At 47.0% G+C, this 16,067-nt stretch overlaps 1 protein-coding gene across 4 annotated transcripts in view; it reads left to right on the forward strand.

Annotated features, from left to right (window-relative positions):
• DPP6 (dipeptidyl peptidase like 6) overlaps window positions 1-16,067 on the forward strand; it is an 865,911-nt gene that overhangs the window by 251,116 nt on the left and 598,728 nt on the right. For 2 of the 4 annotated variants that reach the window (XM_054495449.2, XM_054495451.2), the window contains exon 1: window positions 14,809-15,221. The exons of the other annotated variants lie outside the window; for them this stretch is intronic. In XM_054495449.2, the coding sequence (XP_054351424.1) occupies window positions 15,165-15,221 (57 nt within the window). In that variant the 5' untranslated portion in view covers window positions 14,809-15,164. Of the gene's footprint in view, window positions 1-14,808; window positions 15,222-16,067 lie in introns of those variants that run through there. 4 annotated transcript variants of the gene reach the window in all.

Consider the following 16,067-nt stretch of genomic DNA (forward strand, 5'->3'; position numbering starts at 1 on the left):
TCTTCTACACTCTGAAAAAATACCTTTGGTTTTATTTTTGCAGAGTCGATTTTTTCCCTTAGTGGATGGGCTCCTTGGCAGTCTGAGCCTTTGCCCTGCTCCCTGCCACCCCCCTGCCTTGCACTGCAGGCATGCACATTCCTGAAAATTCCTCAGAATCTTACGGAGGCTGAGGCAGGAGAATCCCTTGGACCCGGGAGGTGGAGGTTGCAGTGAGCCGAGATTGTACCATTGAATGCACTCTAGCCTGGGTGACAAGAGCAAAACTCTGTCTCCAAACAAACAAACAAAAAAATCCTTCTTGCTCATGACTCATTTGTATGTGATGTTCCACTTGGCAACCATTTTCCTTTAGTCCACTGGCCCCTGGTGTTCCCACAGGGCTTCTTACATGAGCCATTCTAGGATTGCAGGTCCCTTGCTCTTCCTCTGCACATGCCTGTGTTTATCTGGAGACAGTCTGTTTGTTTCCCTGTTTGCCTTCTTACCAGACTTGGAGCCCTTCAAAGCCAGGGGCTGTCCCGTATGGATAGACCTTCCCCAGTGTCTAAATAGGAACTGGGATATGATAGATGTTCAATAAAAATTAAACAACAGACAAAAGTAGGGACCAATCTGGAATCCAATAACTGTCTCTCATTTCAGGTGAAGTGGAAGCTCTCAGGAAGTTGAAAATACTGGGCTTCAGAACCTGACCTAGTTTGCAGCCACCACTCCCCTCCAAAAACAATCCCATAAGAATTCCTTCTGACCCCTGAGATGAGAGGGTCACTGAGGTGGATCCTGGCCTTGGAAATCCCTGTTAGGACCTATTGGGACCTTTTACTTGCCAATCACCACCACCCTAACATTACGTTAGAAACCAACTTGGGCTTGAAATGGAGGCCTCTGAGTTTGCATGAACCCCAAAATGCGGGCCTGGGCTGCTTTAGTTGGATTGGTTTCGTTGCAAAAATGGAAGTTGCATTCCAGTTATCTCTGAATAAAACTTGTGCTGGTAAGGACACAGCCCCTACCCCTAGAAGTGAAAACTGGCGAGTCTCCAGGAACCAAGACCACTCCAGGGTCCAGCTCTTGCAGCAGCGAGGCCTTGCTTCCTTCTTGCTTCTTAACAACTGGATTCCATGCTTGCTCATGGCTTCTCCTCTCTCTACCTCTGGAATGTGCGTTGCCATCAGAGCTGCTTTGTAATGGCTGTGTCCTCATAGCCTAGACTCTCCCTCTTGCACTTTCAAGCTTCAGTCTGCCCTGCTAGCCACTAACAGAGTCCTGAATTTCTAAGTTCAGCTTCCTACAATGGAAAGTAAGATTGACCTGACTCATTTCTTCATGTGGAATTTTTGGCTACAGATTGGCTGTTGTTGGGTCAGGCCACAAACCCCGGTCCAATCAACCATGTTTTACCATATTCTCATCTTTTCCTAAGAAGGATGCACAGAGGTGAGTTACCAACCAGAATGAACCTAGGCATGGACATTTTAGGAATTTGCTATTAAACATAAACACTTCAGAGAAGAAAAGCATATTCCATCTTAATACCTCAGAATAAAGGAGCGTTATCAGCTTCATTCTGTTTCAGAGGTACAGCAGGAATCTATACACATCAGGGGGCCAGTTAATCTGAAGGATGAGGGGGACGTCTGAAAGCAGATGAGGAGAGAAAAGGAAGAAGGTAGCCCTGAACCTCAGAACTATGTTCCTGGATCTCGTCAGGTTAGTCCTTACTCTCTGTCAACTTGATCCACTGACAGATTCTCAAAACCAGGTCAATATAGAGATATACCACTTTTACGTCTTGTGTCAGCTGTATCTGTTATCAATAGTTTTATGAATGGCACCACCGACAAAGGATAAAAACCTAATTGCGATTAGGCAGGAAAATATATATATACCAGCTTTTCTGGTCCCCCACAAGTTTCACCCTAGAGACTGTTCTCTGTCATCCCATGCAGGATGGGCTTTGAGAACTCATCAATCCTCTTGTGAGTTTCAGTCTTGCATCTTTTCTGGTATCTGGCTCAAATGCGGCTAATTTCCCAGCATACTATGTTCAGTACAAGGGCAATCTGTCAGCATTCATCTGAGCCTGTTTGTAAAGACACATAATTCATTATGAAACCAATTCATTTCAGATGTGCTCTTTCCCATTGCACCAAAGCCCCGGGTTGATTTGGCAGTTTGGTATATTATACAAATAAATATGTCAAAAATGGGAAGTTAACAAGTGTTGGAACCTGAGGTTTCTGAAGGAGTTGGCTCTGGTGTCAACTTCAGAAGGTCATCTGGAGAAGCTAAGGGATCTGAACATTCTTAAAAGGGAGAGAAATGCTTTAGAATAAAAGGAATCCTGTGTCCATGGGCAGGCAGAGTCTCGTTTTTGATTTCCTCGGGAACTTAGCACAGTGGAGTTCCCATAGTTCACAGGAAATCGTGTTTCACAAAAGTTACACAAAACAATACCTTTCTGAAGAGTCTATATTCTAATAGGAAATACCTAAAATATATTTATCCACTTTTTAAATTTTATTCTACCTTCTCTCTTTTAACACTGATTTACACAATAAGGGACAGATTAAATTAATTTCATAATAGAAATCTTGGGCTTTAAAAATTATCTTAGAAAGGTAATTGTCTTCATTTGGTGTTTTATGTTCCCTAAGTAGTTATCTTCGCTGTTTCTTGTGGGGGTTGGTGGCAATTCTGACTTCCCATTCCTTATCTCATTTATTACTTTATTTAGGAAATACTCTTTTTTTAATTTGATAGGCTGAGGTCTATTTCCTAATGACTTTCACCTAGTTTTAATTTTCAGCAAAAGAAACACTTAAGATATAAGTCATAGGTAATACTTATGCCTGTCTGATGAATGAGGGAATCTAGCTTCCGCTGGTATTTCATCTTTGACTTCTAACATGTAAGAAGCCTTTGCTTTAGTGGTCATCTCTCCTCCTTTTTCGTCCTTTCTCCTTTCAGAAGTGTTCATCTGTAGCGTAGGATTCAGTGATCCCCGAGTGTTTTAAGCTGCAGAGCTCTTTGTTCCAATGATTGTAACTCACATAAAGGAGATAAAAGTGGAGCTGTGTGGGCTGAAGGATGAGAAGGGGAGAGGGTAGAAATGGAGCCCCAAGTTCTAGACAAGCCTCCCCCCATCAACTCCTTCATCCTGGCAGCCTAGGAAAGGTTTCTCTAGCACAATTTGGAAACATCTGGCTGAGTCATTTTGGCCCACATTTTCTTTCTGCTGAATTCATTTCCATTCTCCCAGGGCGGCCTACGTAAATGTTTTCTAGTTCGTGTTGACATCTTTCAGTTATTCATGAACTGTGACCATACTACCCTGTGAGGTTCTATGAGAAGCTCTGTGCATTGCGATTCTGTCTGCATTGCTTTGCAGATGATGAGTTGCCTAAAATGAATGAACTGGTTCTGACCTATCTAAGTGTATCACATGGAGATGTTCTTGTCTCTTGATTTCAGTCTAGGTGACACTCAGGTTTTCCAAAAGTTCTCTCCCTGATACACACATTATTTCATTGTTTCCTGTGTGCTAAGTGCACACAGGATGCAAAAATGAATAAGACCTTCCCTTACGGAGCCCTCAGCCTAGCCATGACAAGAGCCAGTTATGGAGTTCCTACTATGTGTCCATTGCTTTACATAGTTTTTATCTCATTAACTTTGGTGCACATAGCCAGCAAGTGAAAGGACCCAGGATTTGCAAACAAGAAATTATTCTGACTTCAAAGCTCATTCCTTTAACTGATGGGCAACCCTTTATCTAACCTGGCCCCTGCCATGGAGAAACTCACAGGCAGGGCTAGGCAGAGAAGTGGTCAGTGATGCTCTAAGGTAACAAGCATTTCACAAAAGCCTGGGGTAGGAGGTGACATTTGCACGGGGCACTAAAGGATGATTAGGAGCTCATCAGGTGGAAGGAGTTGGGAGTGGGGCTGGAGCTGGTGTCTTTGATAATGCCTTCTGGGGAAGATGCCAAGTGTTTTAGATTTCCATTGCTTATACTTACCTCCAGTTTTTAGTGGCCTACTTGAATGTCATTTATATTGTCATTTACACCACTCCCCAAGGCCAAATCATATATGTGTTGCAAAGCTGGCCAATAGGGATTGTATGAACTGATCCTTCTCTGGGGATTTTCTGCATGGGTCTGTTAATTCATGTATTTCATGTTGAGAATAAAGTATGGGCACATGAAGGTTTGGGGGATATTTTACATAAGACATTCTCCTATGTAGGCATGAAAATCTTCCCTGACTCCAATCCTCTTGCTAAACAGCGAGGTCTAGCCCAGAAGGCATGGAGGGGAGCAGAGTTTCTGGGAAACCAGAAGAGGACGTGGAGCCCCAGCCAGGGGACAACTCCAGAGGGTTTCTTTGGGATACCTTTCCCTACAGGCCACTGAAGACAGCACGGCAGTGGAAACATCTGCATCACCCACCCTGGTGTGTGTTCCCCTGACAATCTGTGGGCTTGTTCCACAGCTGGCACCAAATTCCAGCTGAGCAGACAGCCCCAGAAATGTCACCTGGAGCTGTTAAAAAAACATAAACAAGGCATCTGTCACACTGCCGTCGCCAAGGTCATCTGCTGGCAGGAGGTGACCAAGGAGGAGCATGGCTGTGCCATGCCATCGAGGGCCAACCTGTGGGCAGACCTGCCTGTGCCAGTGCTCCCTTGCTCTGCAGATACATTCAAGGGTGTGAAATTGTGCAGGGCCAGACGTGAGAAGCTAAACAACCTGAATGAAATCCAGCCACTTTGGAGTGAAACATGAGCGTTTTAAAACATGATTTTCAAACGGTCGCAGGGTTAGTATTGCATCTGGTCTCCTCTCATGATTGCCGGGAGGCCACCAGCCCAAAGCTGGGGTGAGACATGAGCTGGAGGGTAACCTGAACACTGAATTTAGGGAGTGTGTTGGTCATACAAATCACGCCGACTGAGAGTTAGAGATGGGATTTACACCCGAGCTATCCATCAAACCACTATCTGTGTGAACTTCGACAACTTATCCATTTCCTCTAAGCCCCAGTTTTCCTATCTGTAAATTCCTTCCTAGGATCGTTGTGAAGGTTAGATAAGATAGTATGTGTGATAATGCAGGGCTGCAGAGGGCCCTCAGTACGTTTTATTTTGGTTTTCTCTACCCTCACTTACAGGTGAGGGAACAGATTTAGAGACGGGGAGTTCATAGCATATCAGCATCAATGATCCTAGCAAGAACCACCGTACTTTCTTCCTCCTTCCTTCACTTCCTTTTTCCTTATTTCCCTCATAATCCACTCCCCTTCCCCTCCCTACCCTCAGTACACGTGATATTATGTTTGATGGGTAGCTTTTGGTTTGTATATATTTTTGCAAAACACATTTTTTGTAGAAACGTATTCTTTAATTTGTTAAATGGTTTGAGTTTACACATGGATGCCTTATGTGTTTTGTGCATATTTACATTTATATTTAGATTCCTCTTTTTTCCTTAAGTACTGTGTTTATGGTCCCTCCATGTTGCTCTGTGTACACATAATCCATTGCTTATTGCTATGTGTATGCATAAACCGTTGCTTCTTTTTTTTTTTTTTTTTTTTTGAGATGGAGTCTTTCTCTGTCACCCAGGCTGGAGTGCAGTGGCGCTATCTCAGCTCACTGCAAGCTCCACCTCCCAGGTTCACGCCATTCTCCTGCCTCAGCCTCCCGAGTAGCTGGGACTACAGTCACCTGCCACCACGCCTGGCTAATTTTTTATATTTTTTAGTAGAGACGGGGTTTCACCATGTTAGCCAGGATGGTCTCGATCTCCTGACCTTGTGATCCGCCTGCCTCGGCCTCCCAAAGTGCTGGGATTACAGGCATGAGCCACCATCCCCAGCTGCCATTGCTTCTAATTGCTGCTTAGCATTGCACGGTGTGCATCCAATCTGTTCCACAAGGATGGACACCCAGGTTGCCTCCACACTATCCCCATAGTCCATCTTCGTGTAATTCTTAAGATGGGACCAAAAGATATTTATTTACAAGTTTCCCTCTTCTATTAGACGGTGAGACAGTGAGAGAAGATTTCCTGACTTTATATACAAAGCAGATAGCACATAGCAGTTTCTCAGTAAACACAAAGCCATTGGCTTCCCAGGCAGCTGAACACATGGGCTCAGGCCCAGCCTCCTGTGTCCTTGGTTCCCAGGAAAAGTGACAGCCTTAGCGGCAGCACTGTGATTACCGTTATCTTGTCATGAAGGTTTATGATGAGTAAGGGAAGTGCCTTTTAGGAAGAAAAAAGATGAAAAGCCTTCCCATGTGACATATACTAGAATTCCTTGAAACCTGAAGACCCCACATGATGCACCTGTTTATTCAAACACATGCATTTGAGTACTAACTCTAAGTAACAGTGGGTATGGATTTGGTGAACTCTTTGAATGCTTTCAGCATTTCCCCAATCTGTAGGAGATTCTAGTTCCTTAGAATTGGATACTGAGCCCTGTTTGATGAAACTTGCTGTGGCATTTGGAGAGGATGCAGCTAGGGTTCACACGTTTAACCATGGATGGATCCGTCAGTCAGTCTCAGTTCATGGTAGACAAGAAAGGAGATACGTGCTGACAAGTCATGTAGGAAGTGTACTGCCTTAAGCAGTATAAACGTCTTCATTCCTGAAAGGCATATCTGCTAGGTTGATTGTGAAATGTATTCTGTTTTATTTTTTTCTCTTGTTTTTCTTTTTGGAGGGTGAGGGATAGCCTACTTTAATATCAGAAGATTTTTTGTTTTATTGAATTGCGATACTGAGTGAAATGACCTACCTTTACTTGAACTGCAACAGAGTTGCTGTAGACCAGGGGTGGGCAAATTCTTTCTGCAAAGAACCAGGTAATAAGTATTTTACACTTTACGGCCACATGGCCTTTGTCACACCTGTCACCTCTGCTGTTGTGGTACATAGGCAGCCATTAGACGGTATATAAGTAAATGGGCATAGCTGCATTCCAATAAAACTTTGTTCACAAAATAAGAAGGGGGCCAGGTTTGGCCCATGAGCCCTGGTTTTCCTACTCTTGTTTAGATGCTCATGCACTTGCTACACCTGGAAATCAACATAAATATAGTAGGTCCAATAAGGCAAACCAGCTACTGTTTCTTGCCAGTATTCTCTGCTATCTCTTCAGGACACTCTGAACACAATGGATAGGAGTAATATGAACAGAAAACGGAAGAAGGACTTGTACTGTATCAATTTTGGCTTGGTTGTGCACGCCGGAAAACCTAAAATAACAGTGCCCTGTACACAGCAGAAGTTTATTTCTCTTTCTTGTTAATACGGTTTGGAGACAAGCAGTCCAGGGATGTTATGGCTGCTCTTCTCACAAAAGCCTCTGCTCCTTCTATTATGTTTTCTCCCACGAAGGGTTTGGTCTCATGGTTCCAGATTGTAGCAAGCATTCCAGATAGGAAGATGGGAAAAGGCGGGTAGGAGAGGGAGAGTAAATGAAGAGCATGCATGCTGACAGATGCTGCGACAAGCTTTTCCAGTGGCTGCCTGTCATGGTTAGTTTTAGGTGTCAGCTTGGCTAGGCCATGGTACCCAGCTTCTTCTCAAACACCAGGTGACATGTTGCTATGGAGTTTTGTTTTGAAGATGTGATTGATAATTCAGTTAGCGGACATGGAGTAGAGCAGGTCCCCCTCTACCATGTGGGTGGGCCTTATCCAATTAGTTGACGGCTTTAGGAGAAAATAATGAGGTCTCCCAGGGAGGAAAGGATTCTGCCTCCAGACGGCCTTCAGGCTTGAGCCACCATCCCAACTCTTCCCTGGGTTTCCAGCCAGCTGCCCTGCCCTGCAGACTTCACATCTGCCAGCCCCCACAATCCACCATCCTTAAAAATGTCTCTCTCTCTCTCTCCACACACACACACACACACACACACACATACACACACACACACTATTGGTTGTGTGTCTCTGGAGACCCCTGCTGCGTGTGCAGCCCATTCATCTAGAGGGCTCCGGGGCGGGGGGGATGTACTCCTTATCCACGGCATTCTAATATTATAGAGACACAAGAGAAGGGACTTGGAAGGACAGGCAGACATTAAACTACCCAGAAGTAATGTGCCTGTGCTCTTATTGCACCTCCACATTCTTATTTTTCTTACAAATAAAGAATTTAAAATGAAGGAAGCCCCAGATCACCTGTGTGTGACTCTCTAGCCTTTTCCCACTTCTGGTTCAAGAGATGTACCCGTGTTCTTTTAACCAAAGAAAAAAACATTGCATCCTTTACTCTAGCAGTAGCGCCTGAAGCATGGGGTGAAGGTGATGAGTGGGTTAGGGACATTGCATGCTTTACTCTAGCAACAGTGCCTGAAGCATGGGGTGAAGGTGATGACTGGGTTAGGGCCTTTGGGAACTCTGTCCCAGCCAACCCTCACCGTCCATACCCTGCTGGGAGGGAAAGCTGTGACCCCTGCCGCTTTCTTGGTTGATTCTCCCAAGAGGAAACTTTTCCTCTCGAAGCCTGGGGGAGAGACAGACTTTGGACAAAGTTCACTCTCCCAGCTATAATTTAAAGTGTGGACAAAATGGGCCCAGATGTTCAGCCTTGCTTGTTGGGCCTGATTCTGGTCTGCGTTCTCATCCGTGAGACCCTCGGCCTCCCTGCCCACACCAACTCGCCTTGGGACTTCTTTGAGACATTCTTACTGAACAAGAAATAATTCCCCAGGGTTAGATTACTGGACACAAGAGAAATGTGTTCTGCAAGCTGAGGAGAATTGAATTTGGCTTCAGGGACTTCCTCCTCCCCAGGTGAGGTTTACCAGTCTGTAAGGGTCTCACAGGTGATTTGGGTCCATTTTTGGTGCACTTTATTTCTCTTCCTAGACCCTTTCCTTTGTCTTCCCAGACCCTTCCCCTCAAAGGGGTGCTGGCGTTTGGGTTGCCCATGGCTCCTTGCCCCGGTCCGGTGAGCCCTGACCACGCAGACCCATCAGCTTCCAGGGACCTCAGCATTTAAGTAATGGGCGTGCAAGAGAAAACCAAAACCAAACCCAAACAAGCCTCCAAATGCAGAGAGAACTCCTCAGTGGGAGCTGGAGAGTTCTAGTTGAAATGTCTGAGGTGACAGTGAGCACGCAATGGTCGATTGTTGGAAAGCTGGTCCTCAGGCCAGAAAACTCATCCACAGTTCCATCCCACCTTTGTCTTTTTGTGCGAGTTGAAGAAAAAGTGTGGGTTTTTTGTTGTTGTTGTTGTTGTTGTTTCTTTCCAACTAGTTTCTTTGGATCCTGGCATGACTCCAGAAGAATCGTACCCTGCTGCCCCACATTCATTTTTATTTTTAGGGAATTGTAAGTTAGAAGAAGTGACTTCTCTTTGCAGATGGTAAAGACTTACAATCCAAAATCATCACAACTCACAATTTAAAGACATTTTGATCTCTACCTTCCTGAGCAAATCAGCCGGCAGGCCTATTTCTTGTAGGGCTTTTGTCTGCACATAGTAGGTCCTGGATAAATACTTGCTGATTAAATGATATTTGAAGCAAAGCGACTGCAGCTGATTGTCTACTTAGGGCAAGGTGAGTGTAAATCAGAAGGGTGAGAAATTGCATCAGGCTGCGGAGGGATGCAGGCCTGCTACAAACAAACCTAATTAGCTGTGCCTCTGCCAGCAGCCCTACTCAGACACATCTGGAGGGGAGAGAATAGCTAAGGCTAGATTGGCTTTCCCAAGTGAAAAAGCCTCTCTTCAGTTGCACCTGCACAGGACTGATTGCGCCTCAAATCCATTTGTCAGGCTGGTTGCAGGTATCTGAGAGATTGCTAATAGAATTGGGCAAAAGTGCCCGTGGGTGTGGGAGGTAAATAGCATGGCAAGACAAGTGGCTGGGAGTCCCCGGTTGGCAGGTGGGCCTGCCCCCATGCCCCGCCAGGCTCCATGGGGTACCTATGCCCAGCGACCACAGAGAAGAGCTGTCTTGGCTGAGCATCAGGTCCTGGTGCAGTCTTTGCTAAGTGTGTTTATCGGCTGCCACGAGAGTACTTAGCTGCAAAATGGAAGTGCTTTTACTCGTAGACACAAGGAGCCTTCACTAGGGAGGCACTGAGATCGGCACTTTTTCCAAGATGCTCCTTGCAAGGTACTTGTGCTCCATCAAATTGGAATTCTTCCTAGACACAAAGGGAGGCACTGGCCCAGAGTCAAGGTCATAGCAAGACCCCTTGAGCTGCCTGTTTCTTAGCAGAAGCTGGAGTAGACAGACATGACTTGAGACGTCTTAAACTTGTTTGGAGAATTTGTGGCTGGATCTCCCGCCCAAGCACTTTGGAAGGGTCTGAAGAGACACAGGACGTGTGTATGTGTGTGTGGGGATTTGGGGCTGTGTGTGTGTGGGGTTGGGACAAGGGCTTGGATCAAACATCTGGATATGAATACCAACTCTGCCATTTTCTGCTGACTGTGAACTCGGAAGAGTTATCAGTTCAAGCCTCACTTCCATCATAAGTGAAATGGGGATAGTAATCATTATTATGGGCTGTCGGGTACTCCAAAAATCCATGTGTTGAAGTCTTAACACCCAGTGCTTCAGAATGTGATGATATTTGGAGATATGGTCTTTAAAGAGGTAAACCAAGTTAAAATGAGGTCCTATGGGTGGACCCTAATTTAATATGGCTGATGTCCTTATAAGAAGATAGATTAGGACACAGACACACACAGGCGATGTTATATGGTGGTTTAGCGTCTAGACTGCCAAGGTTCAAGTTCTGCTGTGAGTTACTTGCTCTGAGTGACCTTGGGTTTCGTATTAAATTTTCTGAATATCAATTTCCTCACCTGTAAAATGGGGGAAATAACAGTCTGCCTCATGGTGTTGCTGGAGGTGTGAGGTCAGATATTAACCATCTGGCACTTCCACTGCTGCAGGTAGCTTGGCCATTGTTATTGTTATGATTAAGGGCAGGTGAGCATGTAGTGTCTTTCTTTGCTAAGTATATCTGATGCCAAGTCAGTATTCATTGAGCACCTCTTCTGTGCAAGGCACTTGGAAAGGAGTGCAGTGTCTCTTTTTCTGCACTCTTGCCCCTACTAGATTCATCCTAAAGTCTTCTCTGAGTTGCTTTTCCTGCAGTCCGTAGTTACTGAAAACCATAATACTTATAGATGCTGCTTGCTAGAAATGAGCCTGTAAAGTCTTGTATTTTCTCTTGGTCTGCGCAACTTTAGGGGGGTAACACGTCCTGTATTTGCCAGTTGTTAACCTTCTCTTTGACCATGGAGCTCTAGATGATGGCACTGATAATGCCCAGGAAGATTTAGTTTTGATCTCTAATGAAAGATAGGCCTTTCTGTATTTGCAGTAATAAGCAAACAGCTTTAGCTTGAGAGGATAAACTTAAGTACAATGTTTGTTCTCTGGAGGCATACTGATTAAAACATGAATAAAAGGCAGTCCTATTTCATTATGGTAAGAACATTTAATACAAGATCTGCCCCTTTTTTTTTTTTTTTTTTTTTTGAGACAGAGTCTCGCTCTGTCACCCAGGCTGGAGTGCAGTGGTGCAATCTCGGCTCACTGCAACCTCCACCTCCCAGGTTCAAGCGATTCTCCTGCCTCAGCCTCCCGAGTAGCTAGGACTACAGGAGCGTGACACCACGCCCGGCTAATTTTTTGCATTTTTAGCAGAGACGGGGTTTCACCATGTTAGCCAGGATGGTCTCGATCTCCTGACCTCGTGATCTACCCTCTTAACGGATTTTTAGTGTGCAAGTTATCTGTAGGTACAAGGTTGTACAGCAGATCTGTCAAACTTACTCATCTCACATAATTGAGGCTTTATGCCTTTTAATTAGCAACTCCTCCCCTCCCCCTCCCACCAGTCCCAGGCAACCACCACCCTGTTCCTTTTTTCTCCATTAGTTTGGCTACTTTCGATGCCTCATAGAAGTGGAACCATGCAGCATTTGTTCTTCTGTGCCCAGCTCATTTCTCTGGCATCTTTCCTCCAGGTTCATTCATGCTGTCACCAATGGCAGGATATCTCGCTCTTTTGTTCTTAAAAACAGCCAAAGTCAAATATGTAAAAAGGTGGGCAGCTGAGAACCTGGTACCAGAATGTTCCAAGGAAAGGTACTGAGTGGCACAACCTGGCCTGGTTCTCCACTAGTAATTCCTAAACTTCCCCACCTGGAGGCTCCTGATGACAGATGGGTGAATGACAGAGTAGATGAGTGAGGGAGGTGGGGAGCCCCGGTGGGGCCTGGCTGGTCAAAGTCCAAGCAATCTGATCCCAACAGGACATTCCTTTGAAGGATCATGTATCACTTTACAAATATCCACAAGCTTTGCACTCTATCCATATTTGTTTAGGTGTAAAAAAAATATTTTAAGCTCTTTACTGAGAAGTAAAATGCGACGCACCCACATGGATTCCCTAGCATGAGCCGCTGAGCATTCCCTGAGGTACCGCTCCTCAGTTTAGGGTTTAGGTCAGGGGTCCTGGAATCAATGAAGGAGACCTGTCTTCCTCTTGTCTGCTGTCTTCCTCCTGGATATCACTCCTGGGTCAAGCCCATGGTCTCAGTGGGTTAGCAATGAATCCTTCCTAAGATGCGAACAGATGGGAGCTCAACATTTGACCTAGCCCTGAGGTTTTAGATTTTTTGTTTGTTTGTTTGTTTGTTTGTTTGGAGACGGAGTCTTGCCCTGTCACCCAGGCTGGAGTGCAATGGCACCATCAAAGCTCACTGCAACCTCCACCCCCCAGGTTCAAGCGATTCTCCTGCCTCAGCCTCCCAAGTAGCTGGGATTACAGGCATGTGCCACCACTCCCAGCTAATTGGGGTTTCAGGTTTAAGAGGAATCTCGGAAGGACAGGGTGATCTGAGGTCCTGAGCAACTCTGAGGCTGAAACTGCACAGGTCTACTTTAAGGCAGCGGCTGTGATTTTCCCTGTGACTGAGGTCTTCCAGGGGTCAACTGCATTTCAGCTGTGTGAGGGGAGAGTGACTGCCCACCTGGCTACCCAATCCTTCTTTCTGAGCCCCTGTTTACTCGGCTGCTGGGGCTTCCATGACAGGTTTGCTTGGTGACCTTACACTGCAGTGGCTCCCGGGGCCAGAGATGTGACCAAGGAGGGACCTTGCACTGAGGAACCTGTGACTGTAGGAAGACCCTCTGAGGCCGACTCTTGCTTGGCCTGGCCCAGTCCCTCCTACAAACACTGATAAGAACTTACGTTCCTAGCATCCCAGTAGGCAGGGTCACAAAGACAAGCTGAGAACTGATACCACTGCTGTACCCACCCCTGGACCTCCCTGTCCCGTGCAGGAGTCTAAGCCAGTGCAACCAAGGCCGAACACAAACCCATACCACACGGCAAGGGTTTCACACGGGGTTTTCATTTCTTTACCCCTGGCCGAACGATGCAAGCTACCAGCCATCTACCCAGACTTCTTAGAGTCTGTGCCAAATACATACTCAGACCAGAATTAAGTTCAGGCCATGGTAGAGCTGACCAGCCACTCTGCCATGACTTGGGCTCAGCCATCAATTCCAAAGAAGCACACAGTGCCTTGCATTTTGCTGGCTGGTTTGTTTTTGTAAAATGATGGGGCGGGAAGCAGTGCCAGCTGGGCATCGGAAAGGGGCTGAACAAGGGGAAATCTTCAATAACTTTTAAATGGAAACATGTCTAGTTGGCCTCTTTTCTGTAAGGAACTATACTGGGCATCACAGAGGTGCAAAGACTAGAGCGATCGATTCAGGCCCTGGCCCGAAGGACTTTATTATTGAGAGTTCCCCGTATATATAAATGGCTAAACTCTCAGGCCAGTGAATGCCTGTGACCAAGTGCCAATGGGTGAAAGTAGAGGTTCCAGACCAGGAGTGGGAAATGCATCAACAGGGAGCTTGGCCACACACCTGCCCGGAGTGCAGAGGAACAGTGCCAGGCCTCTGGGCACTGAGTTCTGAGCTTCTTCTGGAGGGCCAGGAGATACTCCCACCTGCAAATGACTGGCTGATTGCACTTTCCTTAGAGTTTGCCACCTGCATTTCCGCTCTACCCACTAACTGTCTGCTCAGGTGCAGGGGGCCAGGCAGGGGCAGTGGTACCTGGGTCAGGACACGACAGCAGTCTCTGCCCTCAGGCAGGGAGTGCTGGACAGTCCATCTCCTGTCCTGCTTTGTCTCTTTCTCCTTGAGCTCAGGACACAGTGGGGAGCCCTCATGTTTCTGTAAGGTCAACACACAGGCTGGAATGTTTTTTTTTTCTTTTCTCTCTCCCTGTCTTTCTTTTAATGGACAAACACCCTTGAGGTCCTGGTTGATTCTCTTAGAGAAATGTAGATTCTTTGATTCTAACGATGGAACATAAGTTTTCTGAATTTTAAGGAAAATAAAGCCCAAGATTTCAACAACCAGTGTTCCTGCCAAATCCACTGGGCAAACAGAAAAGCTGCCTGCCTCCGGTGCTCCCAGACCCCCTTCCTTCTCAAACACGCATCAGACACTTTGCACCAAGAAAAAACAAAGGGCATCCCTCCTGGGGCCACCCCTGCCCCCTGTCCAGGTATGCGCTGTCTGGCGCGCCCTGCGTGGGGGCGGTAGGTTCAGACACCCGGGCGCGGCGCGGGGCCCTGATGGATGCGGTGACCGAGGCTGTGGCTGCGGGCGCGGCGTCTCCTCGGCAGTGGCTGCCTCCGCGGCCCCCTCCCCAGTCTCAGCCCCAGCCCCAGCCCCGCTGAGCGGGCGGCCGGAGCATGCGCCGTGCGCGCCGGGCCGGGAGGCGGGCGAGGAGGCAGCGCGCATCACTCGGGTCCCCTTCCTGCACCCAGCCGCCACTTGCCGGTTGCTAAGCAGTTATCATTGTTTCTGTGGCGATTGCAGAGGCTGATGCTAATTGGAGAAGCCCCACTAAGCAGCGGCAGCTTCCTGCTTCGGATCCTCTCTCCGCTGTTTGCATTTAAAGAGCAAACTCGGCTTGTCTACCCACCCTCCCTCCCCCATCCTCCCCAAAATAGCCTTGTGATTTCGGAAGTATGGACTAAAATCACACTCCTCCTCACCTTACCGCTTGGACTCTGGTGGCTCCCAACTCGCCGTCAGACCCCACCTGCCCCAGTGGTGGGAAGCGCCTGGACAGACCATGACCACAGCCAAGGAGCCAAGCGCTTCGGGGAAATCCGTGCAGCAGCAGGAACAGGTAATGCTGCTTGTGGGGGTCCGTATGTGTGTGAGTGAGTGTGCATGCGTGCATATGTGTGTGCACGACAGAGACAGAGACAGAGAGGGAGGATATGTATTTAGTGAAGAATTTTGTATTTTGGATTGGTTTATGACTGTGGCCCCCTGAGCCACGAAGCTGGGAGGAGACGTAAAGTGCTGGGTGCTGCTGGAGTCTGCCGCTCTCCTCTCCCTGGCTTCTCTCTCTAAAGGGCGCCCTGGTTTGATGATTAAGGTACAGGCACAGGGAGCCTCTGTCAAGGTAAACTTGATGTGAAACACCTCTGGACAAAGGCCTCTCTCTACAGAGCCACCAGATCTAACGTGTTCCCTGGGAAGGTTCCCAGCTAGTACTTTGTAACTTGGGGGAAGAGGGGTGTAGCCAAAAACGTCAGCGTATTCTGACCCTCCAACAGGACTTTGCTTTGGTTCTAAGACAAGTCAAAAGAAAATGAGCTTGTTGAAAGGACTTTTCTTTGGATACCTCGTGGCCCTTTCCTCCTGTTTCTCTCAAGAGCAAACTGTCCCTGCTAGAGAAGCCGAAGGATGGACGGTTGGGATAAAGGAGGACTCGGCCGAGAAGGTGCAGGTTTAAAGGGCTGGCCGCGGACGAGGAAGGCTGCATGGGTCCCACATGGCACAGGGAGGCCGCTTGCCTTGTCCTGAGAAGACCACGGTCTGCAGAGGCTCAAGGAGTGAGGGAGGAAAGGTGAATCAGCCAGCCGCTTCACCACGCGTGTAGACATTGTAATTCCCTTCTTAGAAGATCTTGAGGGTTCTTGTCTTTTAATCATTGCTCAGTTCACCTCAGGCAGATCATTAAAAT

Source organism: Pongo pygmaeus, chromosome 6 (genome assembly GCF_028885625.2).
Source record: "Pongo pygmaeus isolate AG05252 chromosome 6, NHGRI_mPonPyg2-v2.0_pri, whole genome shotgun sequence".
Taxonomy (NCBI): domain Eukaryota; kingdom Metazoa; phylum Chordata; class Mammalia; order Primates; family Hominidae; genus Pongo; species Pongo pygmaeus.